Source organism: Leptodactylus fuscus, chromosome 1 (assembly GCF_031893055.1).
Source record: "Leptodactylus fuscus isolate aLepFus1 chromosome 1, aLepFus1.hap2, whole genome shotgun sequence".
NCBI classification, from domain to species: Eukaryota; Metazoa; Chordata; class Amphibia; order Anura; family Leptodactylidae; genus Leptodactylus; species Leptodactylus fuscus.
Genome location: NC_134265.1, coordinates 277,659,985 through 277,680,900, shown reverse-complemented (window position 1 = coordinate 277,680,900; position 20,916 = coordinate 277,659,985). Strand labels below are relative to the sequence as shown.

Sequence of the window (20,916 nt, the reverse complement as noted above, 5' to 3'; positions counted from 1 at the left end):
CCTTTATAAACCACACACACAAACAGCAAACACATTTCATGTGCTTTTTCTGCTGCAGCCTTCCAGTAGAACACTGCAGATTTTCTAACAACTATTAACAGTTTGTCAGAATTATTGGAATGAGGACAATGCATGGGATAACCTCTTGAACTTTATATGCTGGATTTTAAAGTCATCTACCATTGCTTAGAAAACCAATCCACAGATTTGTTAGAAACAGCAACCTCATTAATTTCACAGAGAGGACAATACATATATTTAATAAACATAATTTATTGCAATAAGTATAAAAATACAGTTACAAATGGTTGTGCACATGACATAAAATATTCCTATTAAGATGGCAAAAATCAGAATTTACATTCTAGACTTAAGGTGTTAAGCCTTTAGTTTCTGATTGAGTGGTGTAGCTATAGGAAGTGCAGAGGTAGCAGTTGCTACTGGACCTTAGACCATGAGGAGCCTCCAAAAGTCCCCCTACCACTTAATATAAGCTACTAGTCGAAAAAGCACAAGGTAGGTAGAAGCCCCACTACAGATTTTGCATTGGGGCCCAGGAGATTCTGGAAGGATCTGTTTTTAATACATTGATATCAACTTAAAGAAGTTTTTTTTTTTTTTTAAACTTGATAGAAAAGCTGAGCAGACTAAACTATTCAACCTGGTGGAACTGGGGAGTAAGTATAGCCAACTTATCATATAAATAGGAATGTCCATTGAAATCCATCTTTTTCATGTAAAAATGTAAGGAAAGAAATACAGCAACAAACAGCAGTGTGAACAGAGTCTAATGAGAACATTCTCACAACTTCATTGCCTCTTCAGATGCAGCTGCTGTTGAGAAGGAGGGCTGCCATCGTTATTATGTATTCATTTTCTGAGTTATCGATTCAAAGCTTTTCAAAAATTCCTGAAAAGGTTTTTCTTCATATTCTTCACATTTTTTACAGCTACCAGTCTGCGGAAAAAAGTAAAAAGCAGAAAGTTTAGCATTTCACATACTTAAAGGGGCATTCCCATGTACATAATCATATATATGGGTGAGAAAGCTGTCCGGCCGTGAGCGGCGGTGAGCATTTTATGCTCTCCGCCGCGAAACCGGGTTTTATAATCCGGACACAGAGTCGGACATGCAGTACTCTGTGTCCGGATTAAAAAATCCGGTTTCGCGGCGGAGAGCATAAAACGCTCACCGCCGCTCACGGCCAGACCCGGACTGAGCTTTCGGACTTCTGGCATGCAGAAGACGGAAAGCTCAGAACGGACAGATGAACGCAGGTGTGAACCTAGCGTCAATGGAAGGGGTTATCCAGTTTCTAGTATTGATGGCCTATACATCTGTTGGGATTCAAAACCTAGGCCATGCATAAATCATCTGTTCCAGGAGCCTCTGGGTGCCGAATCTGCTAGTTGATGGGTGGCATGTATGGCTGGTGTATACAAGTTATAGGAGCAGCATAGCAGCCCTTTGCTTTGCATAGCTGTGGTTCCAGTGACCTGCAGCACTGCTACGATTCTGTGGATAGGTCATCGGTATGACCTTTTGGCTAAAATGAAGTGTAGTATTTGTTCTTATCAGATCCAGTGAGTAATTGCCCCGCCAACTATTCATCCCACTGTTGGGAGGCAACAGAAAGCTGGTGACAGGAAACAGAACCACATGGTGATGAGTCTGAGCCACCAGCATTGAAGGCCCAAAGTGCCCCAGGGGATGGAGACTCTTGGGTTGCCTTAACTTGGGGATCCCACTGAGTTTGGCACATTGCACTACACGTCTCATTCACTGCTTTGTGCACTCACCCTTATGTGCAGTCCTCTTACCTGGCATAGGGTAATTTTTAGAGATCCAGTTGGTAAATTGGGCTCCATTTATTACTCTTTAGGTATTTTCAACATTTGTTTGTTATATGTGGAGGTATTTGTTGCTTATGTGGAGGTGTGCACAATTGTCACAACCATACCGCTCTCCTAAGCTCTATAAGTTTTTTTTGTTTTGTTTTGTTTTTTACTATTTCATTAGCCATCCTAGGGGACTTGAACCTGTAATCTTTCAATTGGACGTCCCATGGACTGCAATACAAATGTATGACAGTCTATGGGACTTTCTCTATGTTACTATTGAGGTTGGTCTATGACCAGCCTTAAAGGGGTATTCCCACCTCACATACTCATCAGTCTTTACTGCTGTAAAATCTTCTTTCCTCCTGGTTTCTTGCATCATTTGGTGGGTGGGGTTTCACATGCAACCTGCCGTTTAGCTCCACCCCCAAATTCACGTGTAGCTCCGCCCACCCATATTGGACTATGAAGTACAGGCAGCAGCAACTCCATTCTGTGTTACATACAGAGACTGCCTGTCTCTGCCATAATTAACACAATTGAATTAGCTAGCCTGATAACTGGGAGAACAGAAGAAATGAAAGCAGCTCCTCTCCCCTATCTGATAGCAGGAAGCTAGGTCACATGGTGTAGACACAGGAATAGCTAGATACACAGGCTGGCTCAGTGCACTTAGCCCCTCCCCCCTCCCCCCTGAGAGCAGCAGATACATCACTTGACTCATGAGCAGCTAAGTCAGGGCTGTGGCCACAAAGAATTGAATAAAGTAAGATAGTGGACAAACAAAGCAGTTTTACTGAAGCAATGTATTTAGGAAAAGTCTTACATCCACATTAACAAGCAGTATAGATAGGATCCTTGTGATGGGACAACCCCTGTAATAGTAATATTCTTATGGCAGGCCAGGAAGTCTTCAGAAGGTTGCGGCTACCATAAGAACAGGTCGAGTGCCACAATGTCATAAGCTGGCCTGCAACTGAAAAGGTACAGGGGTGGCTTTTTTTTTTTTTTATTCAGGGTGGGGATTGTATGCACACCACAGTGAAATGCCTCCAGTCGGCATTAGCTCAGGGAATCCACTGTAAGGTAGCTATGGCGGCCTCTTTGCAGTAGGATGTCGGGAAGGGGTTAACAGAAGGAAAACGTCTAAGTGCTTCCTATATATTTTCCATTCCTTTTCAAGCCAACTCCTGACTTTGGCTCAAAAAACTGCAGTAAAATGTTGAGTTTCTGCAATGTGGGGCATCAGCCTTATATTAGTTACTCACGAGTTCAGCCGTTCCTATGCTACTGTAGCAGTGAGAAAATGTGCCCCTGCTTTTCCCCAAGAGTGGTTAGGAAGAGAGGACTAAGTCCCAGGGGTTACCCAAGATTACACAGTGGGAAGGATCACAGGACTAGAGGAGGAATTGAAAAACAAATGCCACTCTGTACCCAACATGTTCGTACTACTTGGTGCAAGTAAATGTGGCTCCATGAGGTTTTGTGACAAAGAAAATCTGCTAAATAAACGGTGCCATGAGCATCACCTGTTTAACTGCTATCCTCTCTGATGCCTTATTTGTACCCACTATCAAAGGAACCCCGAAATATCACCACATGGGAAACACACATGAGCCTTCATCATCATCAGAATGCAAACCCCTCATGCCATCTCAGGGTCTGTAAGAGACTTTGTCAACAAAGCCACCATTAGCAGAAAAGCAAGTGGCTGCCATCTTGGGACTCCCTCATAAAGCTAGTCTCCGTAGTAAGGTACTAACTCATCAAAACTTGATTTGTCACTACAATACATCAAAAGTTATTTTAACTACACAGGACCCTTCCATCATGTTTGTAACATACACTTCTGTTTGAAATGACAGGATAGCTATAGTCTATAAGGAGAACTCATGTTTCATTGTAGACTGGCCGACCAAGAAAATAAATGGCTGAATTCTCTCTTTTTATTACAAACAAAAAATTAAGTCACAAAACAATTTACCTCAAGTTCCATAAATAGTGATAAGTGTACAATGATGGAGTTCCCAGAAATAATAATGACAGAATTCTAATAAATTTGGATTAGTACATTTCAGTAATCTTAAAATTATTCAGACAAAATTACTTGTCATGAGATGGATAAAAATAAAAATTCCTTCGAGCACAGCAGAGTCACATCTACCACGAGGGAAAAGGAACATCTCGTCTCAGGTGGCAGATTGTAGAGTCTCTGAGCAGGTGGCACCGGCACCACCACTTTCCCTGGATATACCAGCAAAATTGTAATTTGAAGGCAGGGAGGTGGAGTCATTCATGACTACTGCTCTGTTTCTCTGAAGGTCATGTCTGAGATGACAGACATGCGGATGACTGAACACTTAATGCTCAATTGCAGTTCACAGACACAGAGCAGATTCATTTATAATATGGCACACAGCCATGGAGGCAAACAGACACTGGAGGGAGAAAAGGAGAGTCCTGTTCTGCTAGGCCACTCATACTCACTGTGAAAGCAGGACATAGGAGCAACTGCTTCAGATTACCACCCAGTCACCATAATTTAGAACTTTGTTGGCAGAGCAGGGGAGTGAACATGGATGGGAAGAGGCTGCTTCACAGACAGAGTGTCACAGTGAGTGAGAGTGACCTGGTGCAGCCTACCACTGAACTAACTGGCTGTAGAGGAGGCAGGGACAGAAGGTGAAGGCTTCCATTGTTTCTTGTTCTGCTGCCTCTACTAAATACAGACATGAGGGGGGAATAGGTTATTCATTTAGTGTTTAATTATCATAATGAATTTAGATCACCATGGACACTTGTGCCTGGCAGAATTGGAAACTAAGTACACACTAAATATTTACCAATCCCAAACTTCCAGGAATCTACTGAAATAGAAGAAATTACTAAGAATCCAGAAACACAGGTTCAAAGGTTGCTGGCAGCCGCCACTAGGGGGAGCCTGCTTCATAAATACTATATTTCTATATTGCCCTTACTGACTTAAATTAGAGGTTTGTAAATCGTCAGCCAGAATTTTATCATTTAACGCTACACCTTTGTGGTATCAATGTAGGTGTGCGGTTTATGTGGTTACTCTGCTGATGCAACTACTTATTGTGGCCTCTCTCCTGGCACAATCCTCACTTTTTTATGAGGGAAAGCACTCATTGTAGGCGAAGCTCCATAAAAGTTGCACAAGAATTTTAACAAATTATACTAATGCCATTGTCAATTTATGTAATGGCGTTAGCATTTATGCAAATTCAGGATTTTTCATTTTCAAGTGACATTTTCTCAGTTTTTTTGCACTAATGGCACAAATGAGTAGACCTCTGCATCATAATTCTTATATATAAAATTGCAATGTCATTGTTTCATTCAGCCCTGTAGTAATGCTTTTGAAAAATTCCAATGATTTATGACTTTAACAGATCAATAAGAATCTATTTTTTGCCATTAGGAAAGAGTGCAGATGTCACTACATTCCCCAAAGCTATTCCATAATACAACTATACGGCAAAACTATACCAAAATTTAGACATTAAGTAGTTATCCACATCATTTCTAGAAGATGGTTTTATATGGTCTATAATGGATATGTTGCCCATTGTTACAGTAGTTTTTCGGTCACGTACAAGCGCATACAGTACCAATAACTTGCTCATGTTATTGCCAACTGCCTTGCTATCTCATTACCAGCAGAAAAATCTACCAGTGTTAAAGGACCCTTATGATAGGTTATAATATCGGCTAATCCAACTTCTAGCACCACAACGATCAGCTGTGAGAAGATGGTGCAGTGCTCGGAGCTCTTCATTGGTTACCAGGCACAGTGCTGTACATTATGCAGAGTCTATGTCTGGTACTGCAGGTTACTGTAGCTCTATTCCATTAAAGAGAATAGGACAGAGCCATGTGTAGTAACAGGCACAACCACTACAGAGTGTATGGAGCAGTGACTAAAATGAAGAAATGGTATTGTTAATCCAAGTGCCACAGCAATGCAAGATTGTTGGGGCCCGATTTCCTGCATCCCTGTGAAATTAGTGACCTATCATAACAATATTTTATTTTTTCTAAGGGCTCGTTCACATCTGCACCCGTATTCTGTTCTGCAGGTTTCCATTTCCTGCACAAAACAGGGGCAGGAGACGGAAACCTGCCGGCATGTTTCAATCCCATTCATTTGAATGGGCTTAAAAAGTCTCCGGCCGTGTGTGCCAGTGAGCATTTTATGCGCTCCGCAGTGAAACAGTTTTTTTTTAAACCGGACAGAGTCGGACATGCAGTACTCTGTGTCCGGTTAAAAAAAAAAATGGTTTCGCCGTCGGGGAGAGCATAAAACGCTCACCGGCGCTCACGGCCGGACTCGGCAAGACAGGTTTACGTCTTTTGCATGCAGAAGACAGAAACCTGAAAACGGAGTTCAGGCGCTGGTGTGAACCCAGCGTAAGCTGTGGTGTACAGTATTTTTGCAGTACATGTTGCATTAAGAGTCATTCATTTTTTCCTAGATGTTCTGGTCTCATATAAATGACAATAATGCAGAACATTCTGACAATACTTACCATATCACTCTTTGAAGGACGATAAGTCCGCATATTTGCAAGTGTATTCCTTAAGTCCTTGGCTACATCTTCCTCTCCAGTCATACTAATTTCTTCTGCTACCACTTCAAATTCTTCACAGTAACAATCAAAAATTGGTTGTGTGCAAGCATCCTGGAAGAAGCATAGAAGAAAACATTAAACACCTTGTATAACAACCTCAGAAAATAGATATATCCACTAAAATCATTATTAAAATCAAGAATTTACAAGTTATCAGCTTTTAAAAAGTAGTGTCAGCCACATGCAACAACTAAGGCCAGAACTACACTGTGCATCTGGTACAAAATGTCTGAATGAGCCTCGCGAATAGTCACATGACAAATCTTGTGGATGCCGATACATGTGATTACAAGCTTGTATTATAAAGGCAAAGGGGCAGTTTCCTGTTAGCACCCCTTGCAGCCTGGGTCAGTTGGCAACCACACATTTTGCCCTTATAATCTTCCTCAGCTACAGGCACTATATATGGCTGTATAATAGCAGTTCTTAGGTGGATAACCCCAATGATGACGAAGCCTGTGCGAGGTGAAACGCGCGTCGGGTGTCCAGGTCCTTTGGGTAGGCACGGGTTATTTATTTATTTTCTATTTGCATCACTCATTCCTTGCTTGGTCTTTGGTTTGTTTTCACTACATTATTTACACAGGTGTGGCTTTTATACTATGTATCATTGTACTTTATTGGTATATATTGTACTATTTATTTAACACAGTGTGTCTTGTAGTTCATTTTTTAGTTGCACTCCACCTTGCTTGGTTTTTTATATGTACTTTATTGGTTGATTCCTGCCTCCCACTACCTGGTTCATGTATGTTTTTGGGTTGGTTCTACCCCCAATTTTATAATGTATCATTATATGTAGCAACTGTTGTTGTTTTTATCTTTAATAAATATTGTCCATATTTAAAGTCATCCTGTGTTTCAGACATTATTTTTTATTCATTTTCTTTGGATATTGACTTATTAATAAGCCTTTTTAGCATATGTTTTTTACATATATAAGTAAATCAACTGAGATACTTACAGCATAGTCGTCAATCTTTGCTGTATACAACCTTAAATCCGTTTGCTGCAGTAAAAATATCACATTAAAGCAATTAGAAAAAAATGCATTAAATTATAATAAAATAAAGCTAAATTAAAGAGTATTTCCCACTGTAGATATTGCTGGAATATCAATATCTGATACATAAACCAGATCCTGCTCTCCATCAGTGCTTAGAACAATATAAAAGCACTACATAAAGTACCAAGACCCCCTTCCTTTGAACAGCAATAGTTCTTACCCCATACGGTATAGTAATAACTATATAGCGCTATTCACCTTAAATGGTCTGTGTTTTTGTTTTGGTTTTTTTTCAAAGGCAGTGGGTGTCAGGTAACGACCCCTATTACCTTACATATCCCAGATCCTGCTCACTGCAGTCTTCCTCTTCTGCCTCCAGGTGGCCCCTTTGAAGGCTGAAAGGTAAGGTAAGTGAATGTAGCAGCCATTTCTCTCTGTTCCTGATGATCCGGTTGTTTAAAAACAACCGGATCGGCAGAACACGTAAAACGTTGCAACCCAACCCAGTTGGGCCACAGGCTCTACTACTCCCCGACTTGTAATCCACATGCCACATTGAGCCTGTGGTCTACAGGCTGAGTGCCAGTACTTACCCATGTGCTTTCTGGCCCCTCCCGCTCCTTCCTGCTCTGGACGCACATAACATCACAACGATGCGCCCAGAGCATGAAGGAGCTAATCCTCGCAATCATCAACTAATGCTGCTGTAAGAGGGACCAGTGAATGGGCTGTACAGTGCCACTTCAGGCACCTGTCCTGTACACAAAAACAGGGCCAGAAGCAGAAAGCTTCATCCACTGTATAGGGGCTGTGCACATTCACTGAATCTCGGCACTTATTTAGTCATTGGGAGCTGAACTGCAGAGACAGCGCCTAGCGGCTGTACAGTGGATGGTGCTTTCTCCTCCCAGTGCTGTATTGTGTACAGGACAGATGCTGGAAGTGGTTCCATACAGATGATGGTGCTGGGTGTTAGCCCATATCCATCAGGTATTTATGGCCTATCCTGAAGAAAAACCATAAAAAAAATAAAATTTAAGCCCGAAAACCCCTTAAAACCCCCTGAAGCCACACACACACTTTAAATGTTATTACCCCCCACAATCAGTGTCTATTCTCAATATAATGGCATCACTGAACCCCATGAACACACCACTGTTTTGGGAGGGGAGGGGGGTAAAAAAAAAAAAAAAAAAGTTAGGCAGAGACTAGGTGCAGGACTCAGCATGAAGGCGCCAGCACAAGACTGAATGGACACTGGCAGTGGACAATGGAGCACTGGGGACAGGTAAATATGATTTTTTTTTTTTAAAAAAAACATTTTTTACACCTCCCCCATGCCACACGGGTTCCTCCAATTCCTGGACAACCTCTTTAAAGGGTTTATCCATCTTTCTAATATCGATGGCCATCAATATTACATCAGCAGGAGTCAGACAGCCAGGACATCTGAAGATTAGCTTTTCCAGGACAGTGCAGCTTACAGGTAATTTTAACAATTCCAGGAGCCACACTGCTCGCTTGCCCTACAGAACAGTGTAACAATGGGTTTAGGTGGTGCACATCATATGGCGAGTGAGAAGCATAGTCCTGGTATTAACTCTAGCTGCACTGCGCTGTCTTGGTACAGCTGATCTGCAGGAGTCCTGGCAGTGGGCCACTAGAAACAATTCCACTGGTGAGCCCTAGACATCCCAGTCTGACACTGAGCTCTTATACTTCTCCCTTCTGCCTAATCCACTTCTGGCTTTGGCTCAAAAAACTCCAGCAAAACACTTGTGGGGGAAGGGCTTTACAAGAGGACATACAGAATACTAAAAATTCCCCATACTTACGAAGCCCACTAAACTGTTTTGCTGCTCTCTAACACTGCAGCAGCACTAAATTACTTTCCCTCTTTAAGGTAAGTTCACACGGGTAGCCACGACTGAAAGCCGAAGCACTGCACGGGCATTCAGCCACACACGCTGCTCTGTATTAGGCCCAATGAATGGGCCTAGTCTGGAGGAGGGACTGTCTTCAGGCCAAATTGCAAGGCGACTCGGCCTGAATGAGCACCTCTCCTCTTTTTTCCAGGAGCCGGAAGAAACGGCTCCCGGAAAAAAAAGACCTGAGCTGAGCAGCGTCTTTTTGGTCAGGGTTTAGAGGCGGATACAGCCACAAAACCATGACCAAAAAACTACATGTGAACTTACCCTTATAGTCTGAGAAACATATGGCACACCCTTAAACTGAACTTTCCTGGGTGCAACTGTGTCCCATAGACTGCACATATTGTGAGGGCAGGGACTCTGTGTGTAGCCATGAGATTCACTGAAATGTTTACATGTAGCAGCATTCAGTACAGTGAGTGCTATAGGAAAGGGTTTGTTTTTTTAACTCTGTGCATGTGTTTTAGTAACACTAGTACTTTACCAGTGATATGTCCCACTGACCGAGTACATCCTCCAGCCAACCACATACACTGAAGAATGGAAGCATAGTGCTGAATGTGACTTCATGTTACAATGGTCCAGAAAAAAATTAATTTTATGTTGAAAATATTGTTACCTTTTATATTATAACTAACGGTGTTTTCCACATAGTGTACAAGCCAGATTTCTTACAGAAATGTGAATATGTACAGTATACTATTAAATCGCAAATACAATACATATATACAGAATTTTAACAGTTTAACTCATTGAAAGTCCAAAAGGACAATCTAAACTCTCCTGGCATTTTATCCAAGAACATTGTACAACTGACATAAGGGAACCGAGGGGTGAAATTCCACAGGAAAGCAATTACTTGTAATAATCTGGAGACACTCCAGCAGTTGTTACCTCACAGTGCTGGGACTGAATCTGACCACGGACAACATCTGAATGGAGTTTGTAAGTCTTCCCTGTGTTTGTGTGGATTTCTACTTGATACTTTTGTTCACTTCCGAAACATATGTATACATAAACATATTTAGCTTAGAATTTACATTGTGAGTCCCACTGGTGGCAGGGACCAAAGTGAGGGACTACAATTTCTGAACAGCATTGTATGTTGGCACTATACAAATGAAAATAAGAAAAAAAACCACTACCCTACATGGCATAACTCAGGAAATTTGTCATGCATGAACCAACTAACAATCTGGCCAGTCCCTACCATTTCTGCTTTGTGTCCTGTAACAACCAGCAAACCTTCTATAACCAGTCGCTGTGCTCCATACGGTAGCCACTCTCTAATGTTTTGTCATAGAGCGTAGTATCTAAAATACCAGGGTAACTTTAGATTGCTTCTGTCTTTCTTTGTTGGCAAGTAGCTTAAAAAGCTAAACATAACTCAGACACCTACTTCCTTGAATAAGAGAGATCTCCCAGCAGAACACACAAGTCTAGGACATAGACAGAAGTTTTTTATGTTGTGATTTATGGCTCCAGCTAAACAAAGACCATAAACATTTATTATCTTTGGTTATTACCCATCTATGTTGTCCTACGTTTAGGCAGCCCTCTGCTGGCAGTATTATTAGGCAGGCAACTAATAGGGGTCACTAGTGGTAACTTTAATGGCGTTGTTACGGAGGGTACTAGATTTTCCTTTTGACTCTACTCGACTGATCACTGAAAAGAAAGGGTTATTGGTGGACAGTCTCATAGAAAGTGTACGAGCCTGTACAGTCATGGCCAAAAGTTTTGAGAATGATACAAATATTAATTTTTACAACGTCTACTGCTTCAGTTTTTCTAATGGCAATTTGCATATACTCCAGAATGTTATAAAGAGTGATCAGCTTAACAGCAATTACTTGCAAAGTCAATATTTGCCTAGAAAATGAACTTTATCCCCCAAAACACATTTCAACATCATTGCAGCCCTGCCTTTAAAGGACCAGCTAACATCGTTTCAGTGATTGCTGCATTAACAGAGGTGTGGGTGTTGTTGAGGACAGGGCTGGAGATCAATCTGTCATGATTAAGTAAGAATGACACCACTGGACACTTTAAAAGGAGGCTGGTGCTTGGCATCATTGTTTCTCTTCTGTTAACCATGGTTATCTCTAAAGAAACACGTGCATTCATCATTGCACTGCACAAAAATGGCCTAACAGGGAAGAGTATCGCAGCTAGAAAGATTGCACCTCAGTCAACAATCTATTGCATCATCAAGAACTTCAAAGAGAGAGGTTCCATTGTTGGCAAAAAGGCTCCAGGGCGCACAAGAAAGACCAGCAAGCGCCAGGACCATCTCTTAAAAGTGTTTCAGCTGCAGGATTGGGCTACAAGCAGTGCAGAGCTTGCTCAGGAATGGCAGCAGGCAGGTGTGAGTGCATCTGCACGCACTGTGAGGCGGAGACTCTTGGAGCAAGGCCTGGTCTCAAGGAGGGCAGCAAATAAGCCACTTCTCTCCAGAAAAAACATCAGGGACAGACTGATATTCTGCAAAAGGTACAGGGAGTGGACTGCTGAGGACTGGGGTAAAGTCATTTTCTCTGATGAATCCCCTTTTCGATTGTTTGGGACATCTGGAAAACAGCTTATTCGGAGAAGACGAGGTGAGCGCTACCACCAGTCTTGTCCCATGCCAACTGTAAAGCATCCTGAAACCATTCATGTGTGGGGTTGCTTCTCAGCCAAGGGAATCGGCTCTCTCACAGTCTTGCCTAAAAACACAGCCATGAATAAAGAATGGTACCAGAATGTCCTCCAAGATCAACTTCTCCCAACCGTCCAAGAGCAGTTTGGCGATCAACAATGCCTTTTCCAGCATGATGGAGCACCTTGCCATAAAGCAAAGGTGATAACTAAATGGTTCAGGGAACAAAACAGAGATTTTGGGTCCATGGCCTGGAAACTCCCCAGATCTTAATCCCATTGAGAACTTGTGGTCAATCATCAAGAGAAGGGTGGACAAACAAAAACCTACAAATTCTGACAAAATGCAAGCATTGATTGTGCAAGAATGGACTGCTATCAGTCAGGATTTGGTCCAGAAGTTGATTGAGAGCATGCCAGGGAGAATTGCAGAGGTCCTGAAGAAGAAGGGTCAACACTGCAAATATTGACTTGCTGCATTAACTCATTCTAACTGTCAATATAAGCTTTTGTTACTCATAATATGATTGCAATTATATTTCTGTATGTGATAAAAACATCTGACAAACACACATAATCAGACAGATCATGTGATCAAACAGATCATGTGAAAATATATTTGTGTCATTTTCAAAACTTTTGGCCATGACTGTATACTGAGCAGTGTCGCTTCATTACAGTGATTCAGTGTCACTATGAAGGAGTTTTTGGAAATTGGAGGCACACTAGAAGACAGGTCAATCTTTATCACAGGGCCGCTGTGCTTAATAATGTTACAGAAAAATGCCAGCACATAAGTTTTAAGAACCAGGTTTACTTACATATTTACTTTTCCAATAGTTACTGTTTTTAAAAGTCTAAAAAAAATAAAAAGGAATATATATTATATATAAACCACAGTATCTACAGTGTGCAATCCATTAGTTCTAATATAAAAGTGCCAATGTGCTCTTTTATATGTGGATCTTGCTTTCACAGAGAGTTGTAGGAAAGTTCCTAAAATGTTTTAATACATAGCTTTAGATGAGGTCCATTGGATTAACAGTCCCAGTGGACTTATCTAAATCGACTGACTCTTGACCGTAGCTAACCTACGGTAAGTACAGAGCAAAATCCAAAAGCAGCTGTCAGAAAGTTTCAACTCTCGGCATTTATTGTAGGTATGTTCTGTTACACCATATCTAATAAAAGAAGCCTATTCAGACTTTTGCACTAAGACTTTTGCTCACTCAAGTAGATCAGAGGTTTATGATTCAATTAAGACAGATCCAGGAAATGTTCCTATAAACTAACTGAAACTGTATAGTACAATATCACATGTAAAAATAGTTTTCTATAAGTAGAAAATTCAATTTTCTTTTAAGTTTTCTACTATAGTGATCTTAAAGGGGGCAACTACCATACAATAACTAGGTCGTGCAGCATATTGAGAAGGCCCTTGACAAAGTTATTCTACCATAATGTGTCAGTGGCTTTACTGGACTGTTTCAGGACCTAGTAAATAAGATAATGAAATAAGGCTAAATTTATGGGACATGGGAAATCTCTGTTCAGTACACTTCTGGATCAGACAGCTCTTAAAGGGATTCTATCATTAAAATTGTATTTTTACTGCCTACCATGTCAGAATAGCCTTAAGAAACGCTATTTTTCAACTACCTTTAGATGTCTTCTCCTCGCTGCCGTTCGGTAGAAATCCCGGTTTTCATCTGTATGCAAATGAGTTCTCTCGCAGCATTGGGGGCGGGCCCCAGCGCTCAAACAGCACTGGGAGTGTCCCCAATGCTGCAAGACAACTCTCCAGCGCTGCCTCTATCTTCGTCTGGAATGGCCTCTCTAAGAGTCTTCTTCCGGCACTGGATTCAAACTGTGCATGCCCACCGACCACAAGAAAATGGCCACTTACTGCGTAAGCGGCTATTGTCTTGTGGCCGGCAGGCATGCGCAGTCAGCTTTGCCCGAGGCCTAGAAGTTTGAACCCAGCTCCGGAAGAAGGCGCGAAGAGAGACCATTCGAGATAAAGATGGTGCTGGAGAGTTCTCTCGCAGCATTGGGGATGCCCCCAGTGCTGTTTGAGCGCTGGGGCCCGCCCCCAGTGCTGCAAGAGAACTCATATGTATACTGACGAAAACTGGGATTTCTACCAAACGGCGGTGTGGAGAAGATATCTAAAGGTAGGAGAAGAATAGCCTTTCTTAAGGCTATTCCAACCTGGTAGGCAGAAAAAATACAATTTTAATTAAAGAGTATCTGTCAAAAATGCATAATACAAAAAAAAATTCACTTGCCCTCCTAAACTTGCTGAGGGATTTGCACAAATCTGGTGTTGGTATTTTTATATTACTATCTACATAAAACAAATCTTGAAATACTTTAGCTGTCCCTACTGGCACACCACTTAGTCTATTCCAGTCTACACGGCAAAACTGACCAAGCAGTGAGTGGGAGCTTATGCTAGGTTCACACTAGCGTTCGGCACTCCGTTCTGTGGTTTCCATCTTCTGCATGCAGAAGACAGAAACCTGTCAGATAGGGTCCAGCCGTGAGCGCCGGTGAGCGTTTTTTTTTAAATCAGACACAGAGTACAGCATGTCCGACTGTGTCCGGTTTTAAAAAAAACAGTTTCACGGCGGAGAGTATAAACCGCTCACGGCCGGACATCTTTCAAACCCATTCAAATGAATGGGATTGAAAGAGTCCTGCAGGTTTCCGTCTCCTGCTCAGTTTTGTGCAGGAAACGGAAACCTGCATGAATGGAGACCGGGCGCAGATGTAAACGAGCCCTTACTAGCAACTCTGTTGTACTATTGGATACCTATATGAGGCAGGATAACACGATAGATCACAGCTTCTCAGTCTGTTTCTGCTGATGCCTTACCAGCCACTACATGGCGATACCTGGACCTCAAAGTCTACAACAATTGTAGAAAGGACCTCATTTTATATTTGATATTGTCTTCTGAACCCTCTCTTGTGTGTCTAACAAAAGATTATGGCAGCCAAGACCTGTGCAGTATATATTCATTTTGGTTAATACTTGTGCCTCACCAAATAGGGCATGCCAGTTATTCTACTGTGATACATACTGTGCGGCTACACAGTGGCTAAGTAATGTCCATTATACACCACTTTAGTCTGGATCTTAGTTATAGTCTTCACATTATATTGTGTTTTTACCTTTATCCTGCTGTCTTTTCTTCCTGTCCATGCCACTTTAAGCTTGTGTCTACAGTTTTAACTATCATTTGTACTGACGCCTTCTGAACAAAGGATACTTCTGCTAATGTGGGAGACATTAATAACAAATACACAAACCCAATTGAAAACTATGCTGAAGTGAACACACTTACATTTGTAAGTTGATCCAGCTCTCTCTTTATTAGTTTCCCGTTATGTGTGGCAGAAAGACGGTTAGTACTCTCAAAGCTGAAAGTGAAAAGGTAAGAGAACATTTTAATGTTACATCTGTCTCTAATTCTGTCTTCTCACATATGGCTATTAACTACAAGACACTACACCTCATTAATATACGAGCACAGTCATACTTGTGACCCAGCCCTGTCCTGCTCCCCTCACTCTGAACACAACTGAGAGATCCAAAACACAAGACATAGTATTGCACTTTGTACTTTCACCTATTCTTGTAACTATAACGTTTGGATTTTTTTTTGGTCATCCAGAAAACAGCAGGAGAAAGTGACCAGAACGTTCAGTTGAAATAAACGAATGGAGGTCAACATGGATATTCACATCAAGCATTCCCCACCTTTAGTCTCATTCTGCATAAATACATTTTTAATGTCCTAAAAAGTCAATCGAATCAGTCCAATCGATCCAGTGCTATTACTCCATTGCTCTGTGTAGTGCTTGTCTCTATGGCTCCAGAAATGATGTCATACTAACATGTCACCTCTGCATCCAGTCACTGCCTGCATCTATTAGTCAGAGTTATGGTGCGGGTCTACTGGAGGATGTGGCTTGGTATGCATTATATTGATGTACATTAGATTTTAGATAAAGCATATTTCCATAGGCCAATAACATCTTTCCAAAGATGTGAATATTGTAGTATTATATAATTTTTTCAGGCTAAGACCCCACATTGCAGAAACACTGTGCTTTTGGCTGCTGCGAAAATGCATTTTTTTTTTTCCACTGCATTTTACATTACTAGAACAGGGAATAAGATTTGGGTAATCTCAGCCACACATAAAAAAGCTGCATTTTCAAAAACTACTCCCAAAGACAGGCAGCCTGTGTTACATCTCCTATGTCAATGTCAATATATATAAGAATTCGGGATAAAACACGTAAGAGAGAATCCTGAATAAAGCAGGCAAAGATTATATTTTCATTCAATCCCCGAGGTTTCAGTTTTCAGTGTAAGGGGGAAAACTTTGATGGAAAAGTTCTCCGAAAGGGAAGAACATTGGAGATTTACACTGAAGACCATGAAACTCCTACTGGCATACGAGATGTAACACTATGGGCAACTACCATAAACTACCTGTCAGGGATTGGTATACCTCTGACTTGTATACTTATCTTGAGGCAACATCATATGGGTTTTAATAATATATCTCACCATCGATATACTGGTTTCCCTGCTATAACCTATTTGCACATACTGTATATCTAGGTGTTTGTTATTAGATGGCTGCTTTTTCTGTTTCCAGCACCATATCTGAGGCTATAGTACTATTCTTATTAATCAATTAAAAATAAATAATAGTACCATAGCCTCAGATATGGTACAAATATGGTGTGACAAATGGGAGGGGGTGGGTGTATCTATGCACGTCAAAGATGACAGGGCGTTCAAATTGGACATCATCTAATGTTACCGCCAAAGGGGCGCTGTCATAGATGTTTACAGATATGCCATAAAAATATGGTTTACTTACCTTTGCATTAAGATGAAACTAAATGTGAGCACAATCCAGAGATTCATTTATTGATGGGAATCCCAGATAAAAGCAGATTACCGTTTATGAATCTCATCATGAAGTAAAATATGCTGTAGGAATACCTCCAAAACTTCATCTAGAACCACAAGCCTTCCAAACACGAGGCTGTTAGAAAAAGATAAAAGTTTTGTTAATACACAAGTTACAATATGTGCACAGTCAGCCATTACTATGTGGCATTACTGGAAATTGACATAAGAATTTGAAAAGTCAACAAAGGCTCAGTGAAGAAGAGGAAGTAAGATCTCGCCCTGTACCCAGTAGAAGCCACTTGCTGAACATGCGCAGCTGCATTCTAGAAGGTTTTAGGATCAAGTGAAAATTCTGTACTTGTCACACAGTGGTGGACATTGACCTAGTTTTGGTAACATTTCAGTGGCACATATGCCTGCCATTTTTTCTAAAGGAGTTTGTTATACTAGTGCAACTAATTTTTTTTACAGTTTCCATTGTTTATAGGGGTTAATATTTGGGTTACTACAAAGTAATAAAAAGAGTTAGGGCCCGTGCACATGATGTAACGCGGCGCTTATTCTGACACGTGTAAACACCCGTCTTACGCGCACTACACATTGAAATCAATGGGAGGCTTTTTAACCATTGATGTCAATGTGTTATGTGCGTTAAATGGAACCCATTGAAGTCAATGGGATTCTTTTTTGAAGAGCTGACTCTGACACATGTTTACGTGTCAGAATGAGCGCCATGTTACATTTGATGCACAGGCCCTTACAAGCACAATATTTGTAAATAGGTTAAAAATCTTCCATTTAACCTTTTTATTGGTAAGAACATAGAACTGCATGAAGTCCATGGTAAGGTCCAAGCAGAATAGAAAGTGATTTGGGGGCAAAGACAGACTGACAGATACCTGTTGGTGAATATGCTGCATATATACTTGGAACATCATACAGACAACATAGAAATATTTATGTCATTCTTGCAAATGAAGATCTCGCTCCAAAATGTTTTTACTTTTTATATGCATGGTTGTATTTTTACGTTAACATTGACCACAAAGGTTAATGTTTAGGTCACACGTGATGTTTCAGGTGTTAAAGGGTAATTAAGTTGTTTATATTGTCTGTGTTTCACTAAGATATCAGGATACGACAAAGGAAAACTCTTTTTGAAACGCGTCAGCAAGACCCTTGTTTTTGCATGATGGGGATTGCCATTTTCTGATGGAATCCCGATATTTTATTCAATTTTTTTGTATGTACTAAATAAAATTGGATTTTAGGATATGTGGTTTTGCTGGACTTCACTTCTATTTCCCTAAATTTGGACAAGTTCTGAGCCGAAGGAACTCTTTCAGTCCGTGCACCTGGATCCGACACCATGATGTGAGTGCTCTTTATAACAAGTAATAGACTTTTTTTGCAAGGGGGATGTGTTTTCCTCTCTCCCTCACCCTATAGAAGTTACCGCCTATTAAGTGGCTTAGTTTATGCCAGAAAAATGTGGGAAAATTTTAGCAGATGGAGTCACAAGTTAGGTTACGCAGTGTCGTTGCAGTCATATCCTTTTCCCACAAATGTCATGCCCTTTTTCATACAAGTTGTAAAAGTGTCTAAAAACAAGCGTGTAGCACCGAGCGACCGTCTGTTGTCCACTCAGATTATGATCCAGAGTATACAACCATGAAGATGGTACAGGAAACAGAGATGGTACAGCAGTAGGATTTCCCAGAGCACGGGATGGCAAATATACAAGGAGAATGACAAATGACGGGAAAGGACCACGCTTGCTCCGAAGTTTTTTTTAGATACACATGTAAACTTTATTTCAATAACACCAATAACAGTGTGCATCCAAAAAAAGCTTTGGAGCAAGTGCGGTCCTTTCCAGTCACTGGTCAATCTCCTTGTAAAAAGTATTTAAAACAGTTTATAAATATGACAGGACATTTTTGAAAGCATTTTGGCAAAAATTATGCTAGAATTCTGCCACATTTTTCTCCATAAATTTCCCCCAGTGTTTACAACCAGTATCCCATACAGAGACAGGCTTCCTAGCCTATCTCTGGTCTACTTGCTTCCTAAAGATTGGCCTATAGTGCTTGTATACATCTAACTACTTCTATTTTATCATCCCTGACTGCTAGCTGCATCTAACTGCTGGGTACTCTGGTAAAGCAGCACAGCTGGCTCCTCTAGCTCTCAGCAGATAGCTACAATGGCAATAAGTCCCTGTTCACATCTGCATTTGGTATTCTGTTTGGGGGTCCCTAAGTGAATATATAAGCAGTGGATATGGAGCTTTGAAAGCAGGTAGGGCATAGGTAGGCTATGAAGCCTGTCTCTGTGTACGGACAGTAGTCATGCAATGTATATAGTACACACTATGAACCTAGTGTACGGAACACATTCCCTAGCAATGCTCAGTTAGGGTGTGTTCACATGGAGGAATTTGGAAATCAGTAGAGGTGAGCCTGAGCCACATGACAGACAAGGCAAACTGGTAAAACCATGCTAGGAAAGATAGGAGACAGAGAGAATAGGAGACTGGCATCTGCTTAAAGGGATTTAACCATTAAAAAAAAAAAAAAATTTCTAGGTAACACGTTGGAATAGCCTTTAGAAAGGCTATTCGTCTCCTACCTTTGGAAGTGCTCTCCGCCACACCGTTCGTTCGAAATACCGGTTTGTACCGGTATGCTAATTAGTTCTCTCGCAGCGATGGGGGCGGGCCCCAGCACAGGAAATGCGATGGGGGCATCCCCATTGCTGCTCGAAAACCGACTCCAGCGCCACCTCTGTCTTCTTCTGCATCCTCCCCTTCCTTCTTCGGCTTGACGTCGGACGCCTGCGCAGTACGCTCTGTTCGGCGAACTTGCGGTGTCGGCACTATGGCCATGGGCATGCGCAGTACGTTCGGCAAAGTACTGCACCAGCACCAGCCCAGGAGGAGAGCTAGAGGAAACGTGGTTGAGTTTATTGGTCACCCCGACAAGCTACAAGAGCTGCTGCTATAGAACCATATTAGAGAAATGTTCTAATGTGCTCTACACAGTAGCTCAAAAAAATTGTAAAATGACAGTCACACTTAAATAGTGGAAGAGTATCTTCATTGGAGTAACTAGGAATGACGGGGTCTTAATAGAGCCTGTTACTGACTGGTGTTACTCCAGCAGGTAACAGCCTATTTAAAAAATAAATAAATATTCCAGCAGCTACCACCGGGCCCCCTAATGTCCCAGGCCCTGTGGCAGCTGCTACCCCGGTAGTTATGCCCCTGGTCTGAGTTTTCATCATGAGTTGGAGGATTTCCAGGAGCATTCTGTTCCCTAGCTGTATAAGCCTTCTTTTGTGGCTTCCTATAAGTTTTTCTGCTGTTAAATAGCTCCATTATGGCTGCTAAAGATTTGTACAGAATTAGAAAACAAAACCGCTTTCTGCTTTAAATTACACTGTATTTCCTAGTAGTCCTGATAATATCAGTCAAACTACAATAACACAGAGAAGGCTGTCAATAATTGATATGCACCATGTTGTGCGAGTGTGGTTGGAGCAGGGTGGAGAAGTTAGGACCCATGGTCAGAAAAAACTAGCTCATCTGCGAGAGCCCCAACAATTGGGCTATCTACAATTTTAAGCTATTTTAGGCTCGATGAAATACAATCCAACATGCTACTCATTACTGAATGCCGTTCTTCAGTTTATATCTAAAAAAAAAAACCCTGTGTGAGTTTATTTCCTGCTTATGTTAGGCCCAGTACTGTAAGTGATTATCTTTCATCTATCTGAAGTATGGGACCTCACATATCAGGCTCCTTTCTTCACTGCTTTCTGCCAATGCCAATGGTTCATCGGGCAAACGGCATTTATGTAGCGCAGACCTTGTTAATGGGGTGATCTGCAATATCAAGGGCAGTTTTT

The 20,916-nt window shown here is 41.3% G+C and overlaps 1 protein-coding gene across 3 annotated transcripts in view; it reads right to left on the bottom strand.

Moving 5' to 3' along the window:
* Positions 1-302: 302 nt before the first annotated feature.
* IL15 (interleukin 15) overlaps positions 303-20,916 on the bottom strand; it is an 89,075-nt gene continuing 68,461 nt past the window's right edge. For all 3 annotated transcript variants that reach the window (XM_075257873.1, XM_075257881.1, XM_075257863.1), the window contains exons 2-7: positions 16,973-17,140; positions 15,419-15,494; positions 12,890-12,925; positions 7,456-7,500; positions 6,390-6,542; positions 303-958 (exon numbers count right to left, since the gene is read on the bottom strand). In XM_075257873.1, coding sequence (XP_075113974.1) covers positions 863-958; positions 6,390-6,542; positions 7,456-7,500; positions 12,890-12,925; positions 15,419-15,494; positions 16,973-17,019 — 453 coding nt within the window. In that variant the 5' untranslated portion in view covers positions 17,020-17,140 and the 3' untranslated portion in view covers positions 303-862. The remainder of the gene's footprint in view (positions 959-6,389; positions 6,543-7,455; positions 7,501-12,889; positions 12,926-15,418; positions 15,495-16,972; positions 17,141-20,916) is intronic.